The 24,310-nt window shown below is 40.0% G+C and overlaps 2 protein-coding genes across 5 annotated transcripts in view; one reads left to right on the top strand and one right to left on the bottom strand.

Annotated features, from left to right (window-relative positions):
- The window catches only part of ccdc57 (coiled-coil domain containing 57), a 30,629-nt gene extending 15,958 nt beyond the window's left edge, over nucleotides 1-14,671 (bottom strand). Inside the window, exons 1-11 of one of the 2 annotated variants that reach the window (XM_034861335.1) lie at nucleotides 14,349-14,671; nucleotides 13,013-13,132; nucleotides 10,891-11,013; nucleotides 9,291-9,434; nucleotides 8,822-8,861; nucleotides 5,725-5,826; nucleotides 5,094-5,251; nucleotides 4,937-5,011; nucleotides 2,977-3,177; nucleotides 2,667-2,829; nucleotides 2,451-2,543 (exon numbers count right to left, since the gene is read on the bottom strand). In XM_034861335.1, the coding sequence (XP_034717226.1) occupies nucleotides 2,451-2,543; nucleotides 2,667-2,829; nucleotides 2,977-3,177; nucleotides 4,937-5,011; nucleotides 5,094-5,251; nucleotides 5,725-5,826; nucleotides 8,822-8,861; nucleotides 9,291-9,434; nucleotides 10,891-11,013; nucleotides 13,013-13,125 (1,212 nt within the window). In that variant the 5' untranslated portion in view covers nucleotides 13,126-13,132; nucleotides 14,349-14,671. Of the gene's footprint in view, nucleotides 1-2,450; nucleotides 2,544-2,666; nucleotides 2,830-2,976; nucleotides 3,178-4,936; nucleotides 5,012-5,093; nucleotides 5,252-5,724; nucleotides 5,827-8,821; nucleotides 8,931-9,290; nucleotides 9,435-10,890; nucleotides 11,014-13,012; nucleotides 13,133-14,348 lie in introns of both variants that reach the window. The other variant, XM_034861334.1, reaches the window with a different exon arrangement.
- Nucleotides 14,585-22,708, top strand: LOC117937396 (monocarboxylate transporter 4-like). 3 transcript variants are annotated; one of them, XM_034861349.1, is made up of 6 exons: nucleotides 14,585-14,670; nucleotides 19,684-19,939; nucleotides 20,047-20,190; nucleotides 20,805-21,408; nucleotides 21,836-22,008; nucleotides 22,382-22,708. In XM_034861349.1, exons 2-6 carry the CDS (start codon nucleotides 19,717-19,719, stop codon nucleotides 22,702-22,704), a joined length of 1,467 nt encoding a protein of 488 aa, XP_034717240.1. In that variant the 5' UTR covers nucleotides 14,585-14,670; nucleotides 19,684-19,716; the 3' UTR covers nucleotides 22,705-22,708. The 3 variants fall into 3 exon arrangements, with proteins under 3 accessions (XP_034717240.1, XP_034717238.1, XP_034717239.1); XM_034861347.1 differs by having other exon boundaries at nucleotides 20,805-21,400; nucleotides 21,828-22,008; nucleotides 22,382-22,704; XM_034861348.1 differs by lacking the exon at nucleotides 14,585-14,670 and having other exon boundaries at nucleotides 19,717-19,939; nucleotides 20,805-21,400; nucleotides 21,828-22,008.
- The last annotated feature ends 1,602 nt before the right edge of the window (nucleotides 22,709-24,310 follow it).

Raw genomic sequence — 24,310 nt, 5'->3', positions numbered from 1 at the left:
AAGTAACATTGCTTACATACTCAAACTGCGCATGCGCGAAGGGAATATTCAGTGCTTTAAGCGGTCTGGCAGTCATTCAGGATTCATAGAACCGTAGTTACATTTGTAACTTTCAGTTTAAAAGGGTAGGAACCTGATATGTTTTCCCTGTTGGTGCCAGAGGAGCCTACAGAGGCAGGTATTTTTGGAGGCACTGAGCCAGACTGAAAGGCCATCATACCTCTCAGGATGCTTTGGGAAAAGGCCAAAAGCCAAAATAGAATGACTGCCTTGTGGTTGTATGGCTCCACTAACCAGTCAAGTTGACCTCCATGTCTTTTAAGACTCGTATAATGTATGTATACAAAGACTTTCAAGCAATTTAATAAAAGGTATTATGTGTATTTTTGGCACTAAAAGGTTGCTTCACATTTATCTTCAGCAGCAGCACAGAGGATTTATACAATCACCACAGTTTTAAGGTAGATGACCCAAGAGTAATGTCACCAATTCAGTATCTGACCAAATGTGATTATGTTCACAATCTCCCCTCCTCTTCCTTAGTTAAGCGGCAGAAGAGTGGTCAGAGAAGTGTTTTGCAGAAAATGATGATGTTAACGTGAAGTTGACTCTTGACCTTTTGAATATAAAACGTCATTGAATAATTGTTTTATCCTATTACATATGTGTGGGAAATGTCATAGTTAGCGTATAAGTTCTTCTGAGATATTGTGTTTATATGGACAACCTGCAAAACATAATTGATTTTTTTTTTTTCTGATTGCCTGCCACCCTGCCTTTTGATGATGGGAGGCAGTTTTGGGGCAGTGATAGAGATAGCCCTGTCCCGTATTTTGTCCTGGATCTCTGGACAGACAGAAGTTTTTGGTCAAATGATCTCAGATCTCTGACAGTGTGATATGGGGACAGGAGTTCTGCAATATGGAAGGCAAACCATTTAACACTTTGAAACTTTAACAACCAACTCTGTAGCTGTGTGGCAGCCAGTGTAAGAAGGCAATAATGGAACAAAATGTGCTCCCTCTTTTTTGACCTAGTCAAAACACTTTCTCTGCAATTGGAACTAGTTAATAAACAATTCTGGGTGATACCAAAATCTAACCAGTGCATGGCGGGAGAATATTAAAGCATTGATGCAGTTCTCCAGGTCAGAAGTTCAGTGAATTAACGTGTGTTTGGGGATGACCCTGAGCTGCATAAAGCTTGATTTTACCCCCTGATTTCTTTGTTTGTCAAACTTCAATCCTGAATCTGATAAATCTTCTGCATGTGGTTTACAAAAGGGGGCCAATTGGCCATCTGAGGAGAAATAAGGTTGGTCAAATGCTGTGGTCCAAATAAAATAATGTCAGTTGTATTTTCATTGAGCTGTTTGCCGCCATCCAGCATTTGATGTCTTGAAGAAATTAGGTCAGCTAGTTTGTTGTAGTTATTAGAGTTTAGTGGTAGGTACAGGGTTTGTACACCTTTTCCAAGGTCAAATTCAAGGTTTTCTCACAGTGGACATGCACCTACAATGACAATTTCAGACCCCTCCATGATTTCTAAGTGGAAGAACTTAGAAAAAATACTTATTTTCCTCCCTGTATATGTCAAGGATGTATAAATTAAGTAAACTTCACCTGGAGTCCGATTTACTACGGCAACACTGTTGACTGCATCAGTGATCTCTCTCCATTCCACATTCTTTCTACAGCCTTCGATACCAGTTTTCAGGCTGCTAAATAGTACACGTTACTGCAAATTAAACTGATATGTCATATGCCATGTTGTAAAATGTAGGGGCGAGGCCTCAAAACCGAGACTATATCGGGGCCTGAGGTTTAATTGTTTAAAGCCGATTTGTTTCCAGCCGTTGCATTTATCAATGTACAACAATTCTTACGCCCTGATTGGTGTGATACATTTCATGAATCACACGTGAAGCTTGTGGTAAGAGGATTTCTGCGCTCATATCTGCACTGGTTTCTACGTTAGGTTGATAATTGAGGGCCAATGTGATGAAGTAATGTAATTAAAGTAATCAAGAACTATACTGTTCTAAAAAAAGATCAATAAGCTACTTTGTCTCTAAAGAACTTTAGGAAGTCACATTTAGATACAGACTCTTTCTAAGCAGGTGGGGGGCGTGCAGGAGGTGACAGAGTTTTACACATTTAAGTAACCTGGGGTTATGACAGTTTTTGTAAATAAGATAAGATATGTAATGGTGAGGCGCATGGGTAGCTCACCTGGTAGAGTGTGCACCCAGGCCTAAAATGCCCAAAACATAATCTTAAAATAACAAAAAAGATATATCATGGTAAGGTACTGAGCCCTGAGCTGATTCCATTTTCATCAGGCCAGCACCCTTGTCTGCACGGTGAAACGTTATTTGCCTTGGTTAACATGTTAGCACCTTTTAATGTATATATATTAATCTGCACAGTGTGAGGTGGATGTACTCTTACCTGTACTGCCTGGTCTCTCTCTGCTTTAACAGAACGTAGCAAGACAGTCAAGTCCTGCAGACCTTGTTCTTTCTCCTTTAGCTCGGCTATAGCCTGATAAAGACCAAGATTAACCTTTAGCATTAGAAAAAATACATCCACAAAAACCCACATTAGGTGAATTTTATTATGCATACGCTGTACACGGGCGGGGGGTGCAATGTAAGGGGAGCATACCTGGTCTCTTGCCTGGGTCAGGTCTTGGATTAGCTGCTCATTAGCAAAGTAGTGTTGGGCCTTCATGTCCTCACAGCTTCTCTGGCACTCCAGCTTAACCTGGACTTGCATCTGTTCTAAGGCTCTTTCTCTCTTTAACCCAGCACTCAGTTGTTCCTTGTACCTGGTAAATAAACACACACACACACACACAAAGTCTTTATATAGCAGTTCACAGCTGCTGGTGTATGCACACACTAAATGAGCAGCCATATGCAGTACACACATATTTATTTTAACTATGTCTTTTTTTCATCAGTGTTTGTCTCACCTCTGGGTTGCCTCATCTCTCTTTTGCAATGCCTCCTGATGATTTTTCTGTATGCGGCGTATATGTGCGGCAAGAACTTTCACATTCCCCTGTAGTTTGACAATGTGTTTCTCAGCCTTCTGCAGCTGCTCTATGTGGGTCTGATACTGAGCCTCCAGCTGCGCATCACACTTCTTTAGAGCCCGGGCAACACCTTCAAATCTGGCCAGAAACAGCCATACAGTTAGACAATAGAAAACATTAAGAGGACCTATGATACAGGTAGGCATAGCGGATAAACTTTCAAACACAAGGTGACAGGAGTACTGTAGCTGAATAAGAGAAGAAGAGAGAATAAGAGAAGGAGGCACAGTCGCCAGCTTTGCTAGGCTGCTGAGGAGCTTAAGGATGCCTACACATGATCAGAGGTAAACCACGAGGCAGGCGTAGAACGTAGTGCTGGCACTTCAACAAAGTGCAATTAAGGTATACGTCATCATTGCTCTTGGCTAGCTCCTGTCAGGATTGTGCCGTAAAAGGTCAGCGGCAACAAGGTCAAAGTGTAAATAATTTAAACTTTGAGAACATCGCGTTATGATTGATATTTTTAGTCAAGGTGAAACAACCCGGTAATAACAAGTTATAGTGTGAATTGCTATGTTCACCTCACTGACTTTTCCAATCCAATGCAAAATTCTAATAATGTAATGACCCTTCCTTCTTCCAAAGTTCCTTGGGCTGGTGTGGAAGGTTAGCCGTTCACAGCCTCTTTGTGCTCCCTAATATTTTTTCTTTTCCCATCTGGTCCACTATGTCTTCGTACTTTGGTATTTTGGATGTTTTTGAACTAAACAGTATGGCAATCATGATAACGAATCCAATGCATTTCTCAGCAGATGTCTTATTTATAAATCCCACGGTCTCTACAAAGCTCAAATTGGCTGGCTTACAGGGAGGGACAAGAAATCCTGTTTGTTTTTGTTTTTTTATTACCAGAACAAATTGCTCCAAGATATGAATACAGATTGAACACTTATTTTGTTATAATCGTTGATGTATAATCCCAATACTACACTTGAGGAGGTGACTTCAGTGAAACACCTTTTGGACCTCGGAATTAAACCCTCTTAGGTAATATGGCTTAAGCAAACGTCAATGTTAAACGCTAATGCAGTTTTAAATGTTTTGTTATCACGATTTTACAGGCATGTCTCTTCTGATTAAGTACCCCCTGTGATTTGAGCCAAGACACACCCACCAAGCGAGAGAAAACATGTCTCAACATAGACTTAATATTTACGGTATATGATCTCAAAGAAGTTGAACACCTTTTCACACCTTCTAAGATTGAACTTCTCTCTCTCTCTCTGGGGTTGAAAATCAAGCTGTTGACTTAGCGCTGCCTCTAGAGGCCTGGAGAACTTCCATAGTGTAATCTGGATGCAGCGTCTCTTTTGTTGCATTTGTTTTGGAGATTGTGGGCTTTTCTTTTTGCATTGCTTGTTTTTGCAGCGGGTTTGCTGAATGCTGCGCATGTATTGTCAAATTAATGAAGTTGTTTTCTTAATTTCTTTGTGGTTTGTCTATTTGGCGTTTGCCCCTGTCGGCCACCGTACGTGCTTCTTCCCATTTGGTATTTTTGTTGCCATAGTAGGCATCTACAGGAGCTCTGCCCAATAAACACCCAAAAGCTGGAAAACTGGTGAGTTGATTCAAATTCTACGTTTGCTGTGGTGATATCCAATTCTCACACAGTCTTTCTAATAGCTTCAGGTATTTCACTGAAACAAACACATTCTACAAACAGCTGTAAATTACAGTACTGGTCAAGTCATAGGCCTCTTTTCTATTTCTTTTTTACGTGCAAATTTGTAGATTTTTCTCTCTCTCTCTCTCTCCACTCAGGCTTCATGTGCTGCTACAGTAGGTGACTAGTCCAGCAGGTGGCTCTAACTGCCTTAATGTATTATTAATGACTCACTTCTTAATGTGGTCATCCTCTTCTTTCTTCCACTTGGTCTTGATACGTTTCAGCTCATCCTCAAGCTCCTTTAACCTGAGACAGAAGGTAATCACAAAATCTTAAACAGACACACACACACATACATACACACACAGACACACTGACACACACATACTTGTAGTCCTTGACAGCAGTGAGGTCTTTAATCTCCAGTTCTTTGTGTAGTAGCTGGGTTTGTATCCGCTGACAGAGCTCATTAGAAGCTTTGAGAGCCTCTGTGTTCCGATGCTGAGCTTGGCTGTGAACTTCAGTCTCTTTTGACAGCAGCATCATCTAGACAAAGACACAGCAAAAGAAATGATGTTAACAACTTTACATGTGAAGAACTAGCCATGGGAAGATTAGAGGTCAACAAGAAAACCAAACATGTAGATTGGCTGCAATAATAGTTAGATTAATATTAAGATTACTTAAATTGACACTATGTTGCTTCTACCGCTAGTTACTATGAAGGAGGTTGCTTATTATGCAACATTCACGGGACCATGGAATATTAATATACGTTACTCAGCAAGAGGTTAGTAGGGGTAAGGTTGTGCAACTAAAATTTAAAGGAATCAAACTTTTAAGGCAAATAAAACAAATTTGCATTCAATATAGAGTATGTTGTCTATATACAGTATGTGCCTTGTTTTTTGTACACCTTACGCAACAAACCTAGTATTTATAGACAACATAAATGGAAAATTTACTTCAATAAAGTACATCCGGATAACAAATAAACACCATTCCTTTACTCTTCTTACCTTGACATCATGAGACAGCACCACAGCGAGCATCTCATCCAGTTTTAAATTGAACTCGTGTTCCCGCTGTCTGAGCTCAGTCTCAAATGCTGCTGTCATCTCCTGTCAACCAGAGGGAAGAGATCTTGTATATAACATGTTACCACTATTGCATTTATAATGGGATATAGGCGTAGTTAGTATAACTGAACATAACATCATTAAGCAGCTTTCATCCCTACAAGTCTCCACTTTGTTTTGTGTGGTTTCTATTTCAACTGTGCTTGATTGCTACTGTATACAGTGAATACATAAATTACATGAATTACATAACAGCACAAATAAAGAAGAGATCACTGCTCTCCACAATGAACCAACGTCCTCCAACGTTTTTCCAAGCAATGACAGATGGTAGCGGATGGAGTGATGGTTAATACTGCACGGTGTTGCCATATGGCAATGTGAGGCAATGAGGAGAACAGGTTTTGTTGAGAAAAAAATATGTTTTCATCAACCCAAAAATAACAACATAAACCAAAAACTTAATATCTAGGCCTATAAAAAAGGTCACCAAAATATAAATATACCCAAAATAGCAACAGCAAACCGGATGTGAACTTTCCAACAAACCTAACTGAATGAAACAAAAGAGGACATATATACAGTTGTGTTCAAAATAATAGCAGTCCAACATCACTAACCTCATAAATCATATTTTTTGGTTGAAGTGTTATTTCTACATGCCAAATAATTGATTTCAAATGCCTTGAAATGGCATCCAAAGCCAGGAAAAAACGGTCAACCACAATTTGAATGGATTGATGAATAGCCAAAATGGTAAAGGCTCAACCAATGATCAGCTCCAGGAAAATCAAAGGAGACTTAAAGTTACCTGTGAGTGCTGTTACAATCAGAAGAAGACTATGTGAAGCAAATCTATGTGTTAGAAGCCCCCCCCCCAAATTCCCATTGCTGAAAAAAAGACATGTACTGAATAGGTTGAAATTTGCCAAAGGACACATTGACTGACCAAAGGAGAAATGGTGAAACATTCTGTGGACTGATGAGAGCAAAGTTGTTCTTTTGGGGTCTAGGGGCCGCAGACGGTTTGTCTGACGACCCCCATGCACTGAATTCAAACCACAGTACACTGAAGACAGTAAAGCATGGGGGTGAAAAATCCTGATCTGGCGAGGTTTCTCATTCAATTTCAATACATCAATATACTCGAAGAGGTCATGTTGCCTTATGCGGAAGAGGAAATGTCTTTGAAATGGATCGTTCAACAAGACATTGACCCAAAACACACCAATTAGCAAGCAAAGTCTTGGTTGCAGATTGATGTTATGGAGTTGCCAGCCCAATCCCCGGACCTCAGTCCCATAGAAAACTGTTGGGGTGACATAAATGAAAATACTGTTTCTGAGGCAAAACCCAGTAATGCAGAGGAACTGTGGAATGTAGTTCAATCGTCCCGGGCTGGAATACCTGGTCACAGGTGCCAGAAGTTGGTTGACTCCATTCTACACAGATGGTTGTGCAACTAAATATTAGTGCAATAATTCAGAGTAAAGCAAACCCTTGAGACAATGTTTGAGTTTGTAAAGAAAAATGCAAATATTGCTCTTTTTTTTAACAGCCTAGTATTCCCTTTTTCTTCACTTTCTGTAAAGGTATAACACAAACTTGATCATTTTGGTCATGTTTTGATTTGGAATTGAATGTGGAGTGGTCCCAATGCATTGATATTATGGAATTAAAAGCTATTCTAAGGATATGGAGCCTTATTCACTTTTTGAAGCACACAAAGTGCCATTATTCTGAACACAACTGTACTTTGGCTTGTTAGAGGGGGGCTCTAACTTGGCACATAGAAAAAATATAATGTGTTATTTAATTTTTGTATATAATGTGTGCAGGGTAAGATCAAAACAATACACATGTAGATTACAAATTAAAAAATAAATAGCAGTGTAATGTGAGTGTGAGTGTGAGTGTAAGTGTAAGTACTGTTAAAATGTAGCACTTTCTATTTTTGCTACAACATGATGTTACAATGAACTAACCAGAATCAATTCATTTTGTCCCTTCCAGTGTTCCTGTGCACTTATCTTTATTTTGGATACAGTAAAGGGAGGGTGATAATGAATCTTTCACGTTGTTACATGATGAGCACATTCCCTTCCTGGAGCCAAACTAGCCTACAAGATCCATCCTCTTCTATTTGTCACCTGCTCATCTTACCTGACAGACAGATATGTAGAAACACAAACATACACAAGCCGGCCAATTTAGTGTTACAGACACCAGTCAAAGATTCAGAGCTCTTTTGTCTGGGTTCATCCTAAAGGTCTGCTGCTAATCCCCTTTGAATGTCTGGCTCTTCTACCAGTTATTTTAGTCCTGTGGACTGGATGTCTCTTCACTGTCCAGAGCCAACTATGTTGTGTTGTAACACAAGACGTAGAGTCTATTACAGTTTGGAGTAAAGCTGGGTCAACTTGGGGTTTCACCGGCAAAACCCGTTTGATTTTATGCTAACCGTTTAAACTGGCTATAACCTTTGCTGTTTATTTAATCAAATTGCTTGTCAGGATATTACCGTTATTGACAAGTACATAAACATGGAAGAAATCCTATTTCTTTGATGGTTGGAGAGGGAACAGTGTGTTTGTTTACTAGAAGGTTCATGAGTTTTATGGGGTGACAAGATGATACGTGGCAGAGTTACTCTCAGAGAAAAAAACTGCGCTCATATGGAAACATTTGGACAAACATAAGAGGTCAGCTGTAAAAGACGGCAAATTGTAAACACCTAAACTGAATCTATAACCCAACTTCAGGTAAAAAAGTCATTAAATAGAGGTCCATTGCCACCTGGATGTGGACTGAAATCGCAACATTCTCATTATGGGCTCATTCATCATTCTCACTCTGGAGCGGTTGAGACGTGTGAAAATAGTGGTAAAATTCGGTATAGCAGACTGTTATTCTTTACACCAATCCAAGCCTAATGTAAAGATTTATTCACAGTAGTGAACTACATTACGTCCACATTATCAAGACATTGGCCAAAAAGAGTTTTTAGACCTTCAGAGAGATGAAAGTGTGTGTTTACCTGTCTTTGGAGGGTAAGCTCTCCTTCCAACTCTTGGATCCTGCAATTCAAATCCCATTTCATCCTCTCATACTCCTCCTGTTGCTTTTGAATTTCACCAGCCATAGAGCTACCATCCAGCCACAAAAAGACATGCACAGAAACACAAGGGGTTACAGTCCTATGGTATTAATTAAGGTAAAAGTTCATTCTTAAGATATCCATTACCATATGACACAAATCTGAAGCCATACTTAATAAGAGTGATTCCTTTCACCAACAGTGTTTTCCGCTTTGACTTAATGTTTTTTTGAAAGGGAGGTCCTCAGCAACACAACAGCAGTGACCAAACCGCTCTGTCTGATCAGGCCCTTACTCTTACACTTCTTTCACCACCAAAGACTCCCTTTATCATCCATGTTATGATGGTACTAAGTGCAACACCAATCAACGCTCTTTTCTTACTCTCAGTTTCCTTCCCCTGACTCACCACTTGAGCTCATCCAGCTGCCGCCTGTGCTGAGCAGCATTGTGCAGATGTTTACTGAGCTCCTCCTGCCTCTTCTCTGTCTCTCTGGCTCTCTGCTTCTCCAGCGTGTCAACCTGCATATGCAGCTGGTTCAGCTCCCCCTTCCTGCAAATGACAACCACCTTTTTTGTAGTAGCCGATTGAGACAGTCATCTTGCCGCCGGCACAAAGCCCGACGCATGTGTCTTTGCTATTTTAAGACCGTCCAGCAGCCACGTTGTTTAAATAGCAAATGCACCTGCGTCCATCTTTGCACTTTGTTTCTCACACACACACACACACACACACACACACACACACACACGGAAATGCAGCAGCACACAAACATGCAAAAGACTACAAATGAAAATATTACGGTGCAAGGCCGCCATCATAATAGATATGCACCAAGGTACAAACACGCCTGGTTTTTAAAGGGAATGGGAAATGACACTCAGATTTGTTTATTGCATGTTGTGCCCACACCTATGACTTATTACTGAAGACATTAGGTACAACCCGTTTAAACCATGCACCCGGCGTACGGACCCTTTTTTCCACCTGTCAAACTAGCAAAAGTGGATTTGGACACGCCTTAAACACACCTGCATCATGTGCTTCATGCTTTGCGCTTAGATCGTTACAATAGGGGGCCATTCCTGTTCTCCTTGTGCCTAGACTCTGGATTTAATATTATGGATAAACAAGGCTTCCCTTGCTGGTTCTATCTACATTTTATCAATTCCATGTTGATGTGTGAGTAAAATCACCAAAAGAGCAGAGCGATTTATTTTTGCTTTTTCTGAAAGAACACTAAATTCATCAATTTCTCAATCAACAGGCAATTAATAAATGACTTTTTTTTTATATTACACTTTCATACACTATTGGTTTTATTAAACAGTTCAATGAAATTCATGCTAATTAAAACCATTACCACTTTTTAATTATTCTCACTACTTTACCTTCATTTATGTCAGCAATTCAGTTTAGATATAGCATTTTATCTTTTCAGGATTCATTTTCATTTTCTGCAGGGAACGCATTTAAAAGTAGCTTTTTTTTATTTATTTGCATAATCCCATATTCCCACATACACCCATAATGACACCACTTAATGGATGGTGCTAGTGTAAGTATAGGTTAAATAAATGAATAATTGATCATTATTCCATGATTTATGGTTGTAGCCCTAATCCAAATTAGGACTACAACTCTCTTTTTCACTCCCAAACGTAATTTACATAAATAATTACATACAAACATTATTCAAGGATTTGCCCTTTTAAATTATGGTATTAAATTGACAATCTAAATCTCCATGGTAGGGTTTTATTTAATCAAATGAATTAAGTGAATAAATGTGGTTGTTTACTTTATCTATTAACTAAATATAGACATTTATATTGTATGCAATAGGTTTTGAAGTTAAATGAACAGTTTCTAAAATAGAATGTGTAAATGTGCAAAATGGGCTGTAAATGCATCCTTTTGCTAATGGTGGAGTTTGAATGAGAATATAATTGATGACTGATTGCAACACAACAATAATTTGGATTGAAGAGGGTCAGATGAAGTATACCTGTTCTGCTCCACAGTCAGAGCTCTCGCAGTTATGACATCATATCTCTCCAACTCTCTATCTCGTTCATCCAGGATGGCCAAGTTGAACTGGAAATCTTCCCTCAGTTGCTGGTAACGTCCTCTGACGAATGAAACAGTACATAATAATTAGTCCGTTATTAATATGAAATTTACAAAGTGGAGGGACCATCGGAAAATTGCCGCCACGCCCTCACCGTGATTTCTTTTTAAAATATAAACATGGCCTTTAAGTTGGGGTGACCAGACGTCCCCGGTTTCCGGGGACAGTCCCCGGTTCTGGTGACCTGTCCCCGGCTGGATCTGTCCCCCGACCCGATATTGGAGTGAAAGAAAGAAAACACTGACCAAACGGAGCCGATAGTCGCTCAAGACAAGCTCAGAGATATTTTAGAAAGCCGTGTTTTACGATGCTAAAATCATTGATTATTTACATGGAGTCTGGTGGGTTTAGCCAACGCAATTTCGCAGACTTTTATGTTTTCAAAAAAGGATCTTAATCTTTAACAGAAAGGTCGATCTCCTTAGAAATCCTTTCCATGATGTTGTCTGTTGGGGGAAACAGCTCAAGGTCTAGTGTTCCCGTTTTAAGTTGAACAAAAATAAAAAAAATGACGTGTTTGGGAGGGAGATCCGCATTTGTCATATTTTGTAAAATGTATTGTCAATAAATAAGTCTTACAAAGTAACTATCCCCTTAAAGCTAGGTTTATGGTAGCCGCGGTGGGGGCCTTTCTAAATTGATTCTTATTGTATGTGTATTCCTTGTATGTGTAAACATACCAAAAGAGCTGATTCTAATTCTAGTGGATTAACTCAAAAGGGTCTGTTAACTCAAATTTAAAGTATGTTTTCTCATTTATTTACCTTTGACATGTTTTACATGTGGTAGGTATCTTTGTATTCGGATATTAAGTTTGTTTGTTTCGACTGTGAAATAACTTTCTCTTAGATTTCTGCCTCCACCCGAATACAATGAAGCTGGATACAATTTTAGTGTTTGGGTCTGACGGCATTCAAATAATGACATTTAAACATTTCAGTACCATAAAATAGCAGTGTGTCTTTCCAGATGCAGTGCAATGTCCTGGTTACTCTTGATAATCCACAGACCTCCATTGTGTGGGTCGGAAGCGGAATATCTTTCACACATATTTCAAAACCAGGGCAAATAAAGCTATCTGCGTGCATTACAGGTAGGTAGAGGTAGAGGAAATATGTTATTTTGTTCCTTGGCTTAACCCCTTTAAGAGTTCAAATGTTCCAACTGTTGTTATGTCATTATTAACAGTTTACTGGAGACTTAATTCATAACTTTTCACACTTAAGCAGGTTAGGAAATAGGATAGACTAACTCCCCAGAGACATATAGTGGACCCAAATACATAATTAATCAGAAGCCTGAACGTGGCTTAGACCATGTTTGACAGCAAACTAGGGCTTCAACGCCAACGGCTTGGAAAAATGGCCGAGAATGCATTTGATAATCACTTAATCTATTAATTATTTTATCAAGCAAAAGCGCCTACAAAGCAAAGGAAAAAATCCTGCACTCTGCTCTTTCTATAGCATCCCCTTTTGTTTAGAAAAACTAACGTTTTGGTCTCTCCGGACATTCATCAAGAATATCTCAAATGACAAACAAAGACGGGGTTAAATACATTTCTCCCCTCCCATTCTTGTCTCCAGGTGTGGGACAATAGGCAATCATTTCTCAATGGGAGTGTCTTTCAGTTAAGACTTAGAATTTGAATTTGGATATGGAAGCTGTTCCTACATCAAGCAAAAATGCCAAATATTAATTTGAGACATGGATTTGCTGCTTTTCTATGTTTTATATTATTGTAAACTGAATGTATTTGGTTTTGCCATGATGGTCAAATGAAAAAAACTGAATGTGAAGATGTTCCCTAAAGCTCTGGAAAATTGTGATAGACTCCATTTTTAAATATTTCACAATTTTAAAGATGCAATGATGAAATGAGTGAAATACTCAGCAATCAACAAATAAGTGAAAGTAAAAAATAATTGGGATGCAACCTGACAACAAACCCAACAACTACATGTGCTTTCCTGATGTGAGGTTGACATAGACGAGATACCTGAGGGAGGTGTACTTCTCCTGAGCCTTTTTAAGGGAACTCTCCAGTTTTTGAACTCTTGCAGCCAGCTGGGTCTCAAGGTCTCCCGGTCCTCTGTCCCCATTTGACTGCATGGTACAACTGCAATACACATAGCAGCAACAATATAGGTCATCATGCATTGCAACACGTAGTACTCATTCTAATTAAGGATGCATCAATACCCCTAAATAAAGCCCTAAGTAAATTGATAGCCAACAGAGGGAGTTGTTTACATACTGTATGTTCTCAATGTTAGACAGTTCTAGTAAAAGTGAAAAACCAGTTGCTGGGTATTTTCTTATCACTAGGGAGGGCCTCTACAGTAATGAGGCACATTAGCCTCATCCTACCTACAGGGAATGTAAAGGATCACAACATACATCCTTTTCTTGTGAAATCAACAAGTTTTTGGTACTTTTGATGTGCTATAGTTCACATACTGACTGTGCAATCAGGTTCAGGTGTAGATGGACTATTTTTTATATTCTGGGACACCACAATGTACTTCTTATCCACTCACGTCAGGCTAGCTATGATAACTAATAGTTACGTCTGAGCTATTCCCATAGCATTAGGGGATGGGAGGAAAATGCTCTGGTTTTGATGGCAGTTCTTTAAAGCAATCAAAGTCCTCACGACTAAAAATATGGATATTTAGATGGATGAACCTGTCTATACCTTGCCATGCATTAAAGCTTGTGGGCAACTGTATGAAAAACGTGTTGTACCTTAAAGAACATCTTAATACTTGAAGGCAAAAATCTAATTCTGGACCTTAACAAAATAAATGAGACAGCAACCCTTGAGCTAGTTTACACTTGTCACATCATGATGAAGTTGGTGGATTTTTTTTTAACTGTTTTAATTTATATACATGCGGTCCCTCATTCCAGATCATCATGCCCTTTGAACAATTAAACAATCCAACATAAAATGGATATTAATTATGCAGTTAGGCAGTGAATTTAAAAAGATCACAGAAAACACGTTTGTGGTTCAATCTCATATTAATAATTTGCAAAAAAACAGGAAGTGCCCTGCTATTCTGAGTAAATAAAATGCATTGTCTGAGGTCTCGGTCAATTAAGCTGTGACCATGTTAGCTAGTTAGCTGGCAAAGAAGCATCGAGTTCTATGTAAAATGTTTGGTTTCCACAAAATAAACGAGTTCTATGTAAAATGTTTGGTTTCCACAAAATAAACGAGTTCTATGTAAAATGTTTGGTTTCCACAAAATAAACGGTGCAAATTGCACGCGCACACGGGCACACACACGCGCGCACACACACACACACTTTTCGTAGGTTTAACTTACCACAATACACTAGCTTTAACGTTAGCTTTTGCAGCAACCTAGCTACAAAATGAGCCATTTGGGCTCATAGGTCTTCATAGTCTACTTCACAGTTAGCACTGTGTAGCTCTGAAACACAAGACTATTAAACGCTATGCTATTCAACTTAAACTTTTCCTATGTGAAGGAAACGGTTTCCTTGGCAACGGTGCGTCTGTCAAATTGTTCCCCACATACAAGGATAGACAATAGTTCCCGCGCGCCAGCGCATGATAAAGCCCGCGGCTGAAGCGCGCTCACGCAGTTAATGTAGAAGCGCTTCGGAAGGTGTCGGCATCAGCAGGTATCGTGTGATTAGTCTTTTCTTTTTAATCAATGGTTTCTGTTTCTGTTTGTCGGGGTTGTAGGCTGTATATGCCCTGTGTTACGCGATTACCTGTGGCCCTACGCCAGACTAACAGACACATAAAGACGAGTAAAAGAGGAAAAAGGTTAGTATTCGCATTGTTATAATTGTGTTAGAGATGCTAATGCCTATGGATGGTGTAAGTTCTTATAACATGTTATTATTGATCATGTCGCCGGATAGTCATTGAAACTAAAACTTTTCAGATAAGACATCTGGCCCAGGGATGCACATTGAATACAGGCTACGCTTCCATCCTCACGTAGGCTATCGGAGTTTGTGCGTCACCTACGCACCGTGTTCCACATCTGTCTGTCGCTTATTACACAATGGAATGAGCAACATAACAGGAAACTTTCTCTAAAGCGGAACAACACATCAAAAGGAAGCCAACTCAGTCTAAATCTATGACTTATAGGCTACTCACCCAAAGTAATGTTGCTTAATAAAATCGACATATATTTTGTAGGCTATATATACTAGGGTGACCATATTTTGATTTCCAAAAAAGAGGACACTCTCAGAGGCTAATGAATAGGCTTTATTATGCCTCAATGATACAAAAATAACAAAGTTATTATTAAAAAAAGATCTATTTTCAAATAAATAAATGTTAAATAATGTTCTAATTATGACCTATTCTGTGCCAGCTTCAACTAAATATCTTATAAAACCTTTTCAATGTAGTAAAATCAGGTTTTCGGTGTCCATGTGAGCTTGGACATGGGACAGTACGTGGAAAGTTCAACTGTGAAGCTGCACTTACATCTCGTCTCATCTGCTGCCTGTACGTGCGCGTCGCAGAGCCGCCCACAAGGCAGCCTATGGGGAATTACGTCACGCAACGAAGTACCGTAACATTGTGTGCAAAGCGCCAGTCAATTTAAGTACACGCTTTTCATGACTTTCCCGGACATTGTCATGAATTTGTAACACGTTTTATAAATGTTGCCCCTGGTGTCTCGACCACAAGCTTTTTTACCACGTGTGTTTCACTCACACAACTCAGGCAGAAATAGTATTTTGGGAGGGGCCAGTACAAAAGTCAGTGGGCCATTTACAAAAGTATTAGAAGTAGCAAAAAGTACAAACTGAAAAAAACAGCAACAGGTTTGCCATTGTTAGAAAAAACTAGCACACGTTCTTGGATTGATGAAGATGGAGAGAGGCTAGGGTTCCAATGAAGAATTAACAAAAGGTTTAATGAAACAGAAAGATGAAGATGAAATGACAAAGACAATAACACACAAAACATAATAACACGGCCAGCCGCAGACTGAAAAACATGCCTCCTCTTAAGGAGTCACATCAAAACAGTCCAGAATCATTGTAAGTTTCAGAATTATATTCCCTGCACTGCACCTGGTGGGGGGTGAATTTAAACCCATTCTCATTGGTCCGTCGTTGGCATGGGAACATGTTGGGCGCATCTCAGTCGCTGCCTAAGATGAGGAGGTCACACCTCTAACTTCTTCCTGGACACAGATCAAAGGTTATCACGTGAGGGTTAAACATTGCCATTGTTCCTACCCAGTCTCAACACAGAAAGTGGGGCTCCTAAAAGGCGGGAACAGCAGTTTCCTTTCCTGTGGGACAACTGTTTTCTTTCTATATGTTAAATTCCTGATGTGACCTATTCAATTCTTTTTAGAAGGTTGGGTTGGTGTGAAGAAGTCAAATGCTAATTAAGGCTAGTGAGTTGTTTTATTGAGCTGCAGGGAACATAAACCACAAGTACATTGTTTTCAGAACATTAACTTTGCTCTATCTTTTTAAAGTCCAACACCTTTCAACGCATACTGCAACGACAATGGCAGTACTGTCTACAACATGCTCAACCAACAGAGCTCAATCTAAAAAGTTTGTACACAACAATATAGACAAAAAGCTTTCGATTTTAACCTATTCAGGCTAAAGTAAATTCGCACCGACATAGCCAGCAGCATTGGCTCTACACAGCTATAAGTTATACAGTTGTACGGTTATAAAATGAACCATTTTATAGCACAAAGTGGCAACTAAACATGAACCCAAACAGCAGAGAAGGTGGTTACATGCTGTATGACGTGTCATAGCCTACATACGACAGAAATCGCACAGCATTGTTTCTTCAGGACAGATCATGAGCAGCAAATGCGCTACCAGCAGTAAAAGAAAATCAAAGATTGAACACTTTGTTCCAAGCATTGCTTGAATTATGAAAGATATAATGAAAAGTGGCCAGCAAGGTGCCAAATCTTAGACATTGTATTGAGTCCACGATCAAAGAAAACTAAAAACTACTTCCCCCACAGAAGTTAGCTTATTACATGTGGGCAAAACACAAACGCATTTTAGCTAGAAGCCATCATCATTGCTCACGACTTCTTACTAAATAGGAATTTTACTAGCTAGGTTACTTCAATAATAACGCAAGAAGCATGAAACAAGTTTTAATTACTGAGAAGCCATTTTTGTTGAGGTAAATTTTAACAGTACATTGCTTAACAAATCTGTGTTGTCTAAAAAGCCGGCTAGCTAACGTTAGCTGTTAACGTTAGCCTGGAGTGTCTGCCTGTTGTTACCATAGCAATTGGCTCCAACTTGTTTGATTCTTATTCTATGTTTAAACAATTTTGTTTTAATCAGAAGAGAAGACACATTACACACACACACACACACACACACACATACACACACACAACTAGTTCTGTTACTGTTGTTTTTTTTACATGCAATTGAATACTTTTCAATACAAAATGTATCTTAATGAAACTTGGCTTGACTGATAATGTTTTTGCAGGATGATAGGGGAAGACTCGAGAATATTCATTAGGGAACTTATCCCTAAATGACTAGTACTTGTTGCCTGCTCTGGTTGGTTTGGTTAGGTTTAGGCAAGAGGAGTGGGATTGGTTATGGCTAGTTAGGGTAAGAATATTCAGGGTGAGCCAATCAGTGATTGGGCCAATAAGTCATGTGGCATGTGGCAAGTGCCGCCCTGTATCTTACTTACTTACCTACCATTACTGACTACACCTGCTCAAACTTCTCAAGCTACAGATATATGCTCTTGTTTTAATGATGCTGTCTCACCAGTGCAAACGCAACTTGAAGCCACTACATCCATTTTAAGTCTTTGTTACAACAATACGCCCCTAAAGGCGAGATTGGTGCCCAAAAAAAAAAGTGCGCTAGACGCTAACCACTCAAGTTCAATGCCTAACCCCGACCTATCGAGCTGCTTCGTAGGGTGGGACTTGCCTAGAGGTTACGTAGACGATAATAATGCATCATGTAGCCTATGTTAATTAATTGTGGAGAGAGAGAGATAGACTGTTAGATTGCCTTTTACCCTTACTAAAAGAGATAGGCCTAATAGCCTAATTAATTTAACTTCTCTAAAGAAAATAATAAGTCCTAGTTTGTAACTGTAGGCTACCTTGTGGATCTCCTTGGGGGTAGCCTATACTTAAGTGGTTTCCGGAGGTGGAGTGGCGGGACTTTTCCAGGTGGGCCGGTAGTGTTTTGAGGCTCTAATTATAGTTATACATTGCAAGTTCTTAGCAACACAATCCGCCGGCCTAGTGTGCGGTTGCTGCCCGCTGGTGAAACTGTGCAGCCTCTGCTAAACCCATAGGGGGGGCCACAGCAGCCTCTTATTTCAATACAAACAGAGGCTAATCAGAAAGCACTAACGGTCACAACCATGTCTAGGATTTTCAGAAATGTAGGGTATCGGTGAGCGGCCCCTCCCCAAAGGGTATAGCCCTGGTCGGCCTATGACGTAAAGTCATCTAACATGTCATCTAACATAGGTGGCGCTGAGATGGTCAGACTCAACAGGAAAAAAAGGGATTGTGTTGCTGGGCTGTGTTCATTCGTTCACCATCCGAACATTCATCTTCCCCCCATTACATTACATTGAAATAATATATTCTCCAGTGGGTTCATGATAGTGGTATCTCTGGCTTTGTCGTTTGTTTCAGGAAACACAATTTGCTGTGTTTGTAATGGTAAAGTTTTCAAAGGTTCTTTTGTTGTGTCCTTGTTGCTTCAGTTGTGAAACCTACTAGTTACACAGTGGTAGGTAAGACTGGTGTATGATCACTTTGGCGTCTTCAAGAGGATAAACATACAACTACAGAGAAATAAATATAGTTTAGTGGTCATTTTAAGTCTAGAGTTTAATCTCTTGGCAGAGTGTTGCATTTGTCGTAGAAATATGTAAGACACTTCTATTTTTACTGACCGTGTCTCTATCTCACACAGATACACAATGCTGGGTAACATCCAAGTTCCTTTCATCTGCATATCAGAGATGTGTGTGTGTGTGTGTGTGTGTGTGTGTGTGTGTGTGTGTGTGTGTGTGTGTGTGTGTGAGCAAGCGGAATTCAAGAGTGTTATTTTAGTATGGGTGGTGATACTGACTCCTGACAGAGTCCTGCATGGGTCACACTGGGGTCATGGAAGGTCTGAATGATGCTGTGTGGTCTATGGGCGGGGGGTTCCAAGAAGGTCCCGTACTGATCTGTGTCTGTATGAGCATGTGCTTTATGTTTGCATATTGGTACCTCTCACCCTTGTACCTGCACTACTGATTCTCACTGGTTTATGTGGCGGCTGCACCATGGAGGGTGATCAATCGGGAGTAGTGTGAATCTCCCATATGATGCACCCTCTCGACAAATGTATGGACTGGTTTTTCTTCATCTTTCTGTGTATCTTTGTTTTATGTTGCCGTTAAAAGATATATCCTGATCAGTGATAACCATGAGATTCTTTACGTCCTAAAAAACCTTGCGTCTCTTTGTTTGTAATAATGTAATAGCTAGTGTCCCTGATAAATAAACAAATACATAAAAATAATACGTTTTTGTAAGGTTTCAGGACTATTAACAGCCATATGATATGATATGATATGATATGATGTTACATTTTAAGTGTGCGTTTTTACCACTATGTTTACAGCCACTGACCTTAACATAGCAATCGGAGAGCATCATGGGAGGAGCAGTGGTGGACGATGGACCTCCTGGTGTGAAGGCCCCAGATGGCGGCTGGGGCTGGGCAGTGTTGGCCGGCTGCTTCGTCATTACTGGCTTCTCCTACGCCTTCCCTAAGGCTGTCAGCGTCTTCTTCAAGGAACTTATCCGAGAGTTTGACGTCGGCTACAGTGACACCGCTTGGATCTCGTCAATACTGCTTGCCATGCTATATGGCACAGGTAGACAAGGATAATACACATCTCATAGTCTGTTAGCATCAACATGCTAAATACTGTCTTCACGTGTATACTGTGTACTTATGCATTGATTTGTTTTTGTTTTTTAGGACCTCTGTGCAGTGTGTTGGTGAACAGGTTTGGCTGCCGACCGGTAATGATGGTTGGAGGGCTCTTTGCCTCACTGGGAATGATTCTGGCCTCCTTTGCCACTAGTATCATGCACATCTACCTCTGCATTGGAGTTATTACAGGTAAAGTCACAACATACGTGAACACATAGGAAAAAAACATTTAATAAAGGACCATCCATATCTATTACGTTAAATCAGATGCAGATTAGCTGCTTCTTTATAATTGCTCATTTTCTTTATAATACACAGCAACAATATTGATGAGTCCTTACAAAAGATGTCCGTAAACAAGCTACCTAAATTTCAAGCAGTTCCCAACACTAAATGTAGTAATAGTAGTCCTAGTAGTTGACAATGTGTGTCTTTTAACTATTTTGTAAGTCACAATCTGTGACTTATGGGCTGTGGATATTCTTGCTTCACAGAGGAAAATCTGGATATTTTTTAGTCTTGGGCTTTCCTTTAATGATATCATATGGGCAAAATCATTGGTACATAAGAAATATATCCAAGCTGATGGCCACGTTTCCATGTGACCTCAATGAGCACATTCATGCTCTTCAGGAGAAGAACCTGAGCCCTCTGAAAGATACCAAATAGAACAAAGAAGATCAGATTACAACACACCCATAGGGAGTCTGATTTCATTCTCTGCTCAGCATGCCATGTTCCACTTTTCTTTACATAGCGAAAAATGATTGTTTCTGTAACATTGCCTGTACGTCTCTCTTCAGGTCTGGGTCTGGCGTTGAACTTCCAGCCGTCTCTGATAATGCTGAATCGCTACTTTAGTGAGAAGCGTCCTTTAGCCAATGGCTTAGCAGCAGCGGGCAGCCCTGTGGCACTGTGCTGCCTGTCCCCACTGGGACAGATTCTCCAGTACCAGTATGGCTGGAGGGGGGGGTTCCTCATACTAGGAGGCATTCTGCTCAACTGTTGTGCCTGCGGTGCCCTCATGAGGCCCCTGTGTCCCCCTAAGAAGCCACAGTATCTGGAGGAAAGCCCTCCCACAGCTGCAGTAGGGGAAAAAAAGAAACTGTTGGATTTCAGCGTGTTCAAGGACAGAGGTTTTCTCATCTATACCCTTGCAGCGTCCATTATGGTGCTGGGCTTGTTCGTGCCCCCTGTGTTTGTGGTCAGCTACGCTAAAACCCTCGGCTATGAAGACACAAAGTCTTCACTGCTGCTCACCATCTTGGGATTTGTCGATATGTTTGCTCGGCCCGCATCAGGACTCATAGCGGGCATGAAGTGGGTACGGCCCAGAACCGTCTACCTGTTCAGCTTTGCTATGGTCTTCAACGGCTGCACTGACCTCATAGGATCCCAGGTAACTATGCGGCATTGGGTTCTATATGACAAGGAGAATTGAGAGGAATTTGTCTGTATAGATGATGTGCAGTTCCTTCACAAATTAGCTAGAAACCACATATATTGCCATTATACAGGTCAAAGAACTTGACATACCTAGCTCTTACTGGGGAAAAATACTAGAATGGAAAACAATGGAATAAAAAAATGAAGAGATTCTGTCATCTTATGTACTGTATATAACAATCAGGCTGGTAAAACAGAGATTGTTGACTGTTGATTGGCATTAAAACTGAATAATGTAGATTTTACTCATTGTATAGCTAGTCTAGGTTACTGTATGTTGGTACCTTTAATCTCTCTTGTTCAACAAGGCTTGTTTTATCACCTGTCTTTTCTCCATAAACCAGTTGTCATTTTCAGGTCTCTGGTTTCTCTCCTTGCAGGCAAACAGCTATGGAGGTCTGGTGGTCTTCTGTATCTTCTTTGGTATCTCGTATGGCATGGTGGGAGCGCTACAGTTCGAGGTCCTCATGTCTATTGTAGGGACCGAGAAGTTCTCCAGTGCCATAGGCCTGGTGTTGCTGATGGAAGCCTTTGCTGTACTAGTGGGACCTCCTGGAGCAGGTCAGAGCATGGAAGGAACGCATGTGAAAGTTTGTGTTATGCTTACATTAAGGCTCATCATTTTCAGTTTTTAGCAATTTTGAACAAAAGGAACTAGACTTAATGTGCCAGAGCATCCACACCTTGTTGCATTTTGTCCATTTAATGACTTTATATAGTGATAATTAAGAGATGACAGGAAACAATGGAGATGCAACTAAGGTCACAAGCTAAATTTGAACTGGGGATGCTGTGGTTACAGTAAAAAGGTTCTAGTTTCTACGTCTTTTCAAGATTCTCCTAGTATCTGGCCAAGTGAAGGTGTTTCACTTCATGAGTTTAGCTTGATAAGAACCAGTAATAGTCATGCTAATATTCTTGTATTCTCCACCAGGTCGCCTCTTGGATGCCACCCATCAGTACATGTATGTCTTCCTGTTGGCAGGCTGTGAGGTCACACTGTCAGCCTTTGTCATCGCCTTAGGTAACTTCTTTTGCCTTAGAAGGAAAAAGAAAGATCTAAAGGCTGAGGTAGAAATGGCTGTCACTGCAGCAGAGAAGGAGGGACTAAACTTTGGGGGGGACGGCGAGGAAGATCACGAACGTGAAGAGGAGCCTAAGGAGAAAAATAAAGGAAATGTCAATGCCTTGAAAGCAACGGAAGAAGTGATGATAGTTAAGGAGATGGGAGAGAATGGTGGAGAAGACACATTATAATGAAAAAAAGGACTAGTGAAGCTGTCCACCAAAAGGACTTAAAAGGACTGAGGATGATGTGTGACAAATAGAAATGGGAGCCACACAGAAAGTGAAGGAGTGTGAACAAAGTAGGGTACGAAAAGACTATTACTTTTAGTGCCTTTATAATGAAAATCACAGTTTGATGTAATGGATACAAGGCAGAGAGTGTTCATAAGCAAGAACTGGGTTTGTCTGAACTGTTCTGATGCAACACCTTGATCAGAGGCTGTACATTATGTTTGCTCTGTTAAATAGTTGCTGTCTAGTTTAAAATACAGCTATCCGTTCGGGCATTAAAATGTCTCACTTTACTGGTAACAATTACCAGCTTTTCAATAAATCAAATAAGGTTTGATAAGGTAAAGATGACTTTTACCAGCACCATTTTTACAATCATATCCAGTTTTCACCATTTAGGACTCAAGATATTCCACTTTCTATTTCCTAAGGATAACAAATACGTTCATTAAAAAAAAAAAACACCAGTTAAGGTCCACTTACTGGCTTTTTCTTGAGCCTTCAACCACATCTCACAGCCTTCGTATCCAGATGTGGTTTGCTCGGTAGTCATCATGTGATCTACTGTAACAGGGGGATGTCTTTTCTTCAGGGTGTACCGGCAGAGATATTAAGTGGCAAGCTAAGTGCTGAGTCCTTGTGACTTGAAAAAGGTTCTGACTGGAAAGGGAGTCCCCTCTGATTCGCTAGGTTTTGGAACAGATAGAAGGGGTTAGAATCACCCCCCCTCCATGTTAGGACACTATGTGTCAGATGTGAAAGGCTTAGGTCACGTGATGACCACCCAGCAAAGCTCTGGAAAAAGCTAGTAGGTGGACAAAATATAATCAAGACTGATAATGTATTAAAACATTTCTTGGGATTTTATGTATTAACAAGTCAACTAAAAATTAGTTTAAAAAAAAAAATAATAAATAAAATATTGAGGGCACTCTACGTAGAGTGAGTTTCACACTGTAGTAGCTGTTCAGTTATTGCTGCAATTTAAAAGTCTGTTGTTTTTTATGAATGCTGTGAGCTACTTTTTGAGACTTCAGGCTGTTGGTGTCAGACACATTTTTCTGTAGAATACTTAAACAAACTTGAATTGTCAGTATTGGTCCAATCACTATTGTGTAATGGTCTGCTTAATGTTGTAACACTGGGATCTGCCGTATGTTGTTACCAGATGCTGTTATCCATGTACTCTATGCCCTCTGTGTATCTTTCAAATCTAATGCTCAACACTGAGACCAAGTACAACTTGCAACAGAAAGACATGAGGTATTCAAAGCCATTAGTGTAAGACGAGTTGTGTTATTTAAAAAATAAAAGAAACCAAAATCTAGTTTATGTGTGTGAGAAGTGTGCTAAAGGACGAAGTTCAGCTTCTTCTCAACAAAGAATCGTTTTAAATAACTGTGAGAGGATCATCACAAGAGTCACATGATCGGCTCGACAGATGGAATATAGCTCCTGGCCCAATTTTGCCAAGTTGTTGTGTTATATGGTTCCAACTGCTATATTCTATCACTTTGTGCTCGATAGAGTCATTTTCAGATGACAGGTGGGGATTAACAACAAG

This window comes from Etheostoma cragini, chromosome 21 (assembly GCF_013103735.1).
Source record: "Etheostoma cragini isolate CJK2018 chromosome 21, CSU_Ecrag_1.0, whole genome shotgun sequence".
Lineage (NCBI taxonomy): Eukaryota > Metazoa > Chordata > Actinopteri > Perciformes > Percidae > Etheostoma > Etheostoma cragini.
Note: the sequence above shows the minus strand (reverse complement) of the source record. Positions and strands in the feature narration are given on the sequence as shown.

Coding starts and splice junctions, on each gene's coding strand:
- LOC117937396 (XM_034861349.1), top strand. CDS start 19,717: ATGGGAGGAGCAGTGGTGGACGATGGACCTCCTGGTGTGAAGGCCCCA. Junction 20,191..20,804: donor CTGCATTGGAGTTATTACAG/GTAAAGTCACAA, acceptor GTCTCTCTTCAG/GTCTGGGTCTGGCGTTGAAC. Junction 21,409..21,835: donor ATAGGATCCCAGGTAACTAT/GCGGCATTGGGT, acceptor GCAGGCAAACAG/CTATGGAGGTCTGGTGGTCT.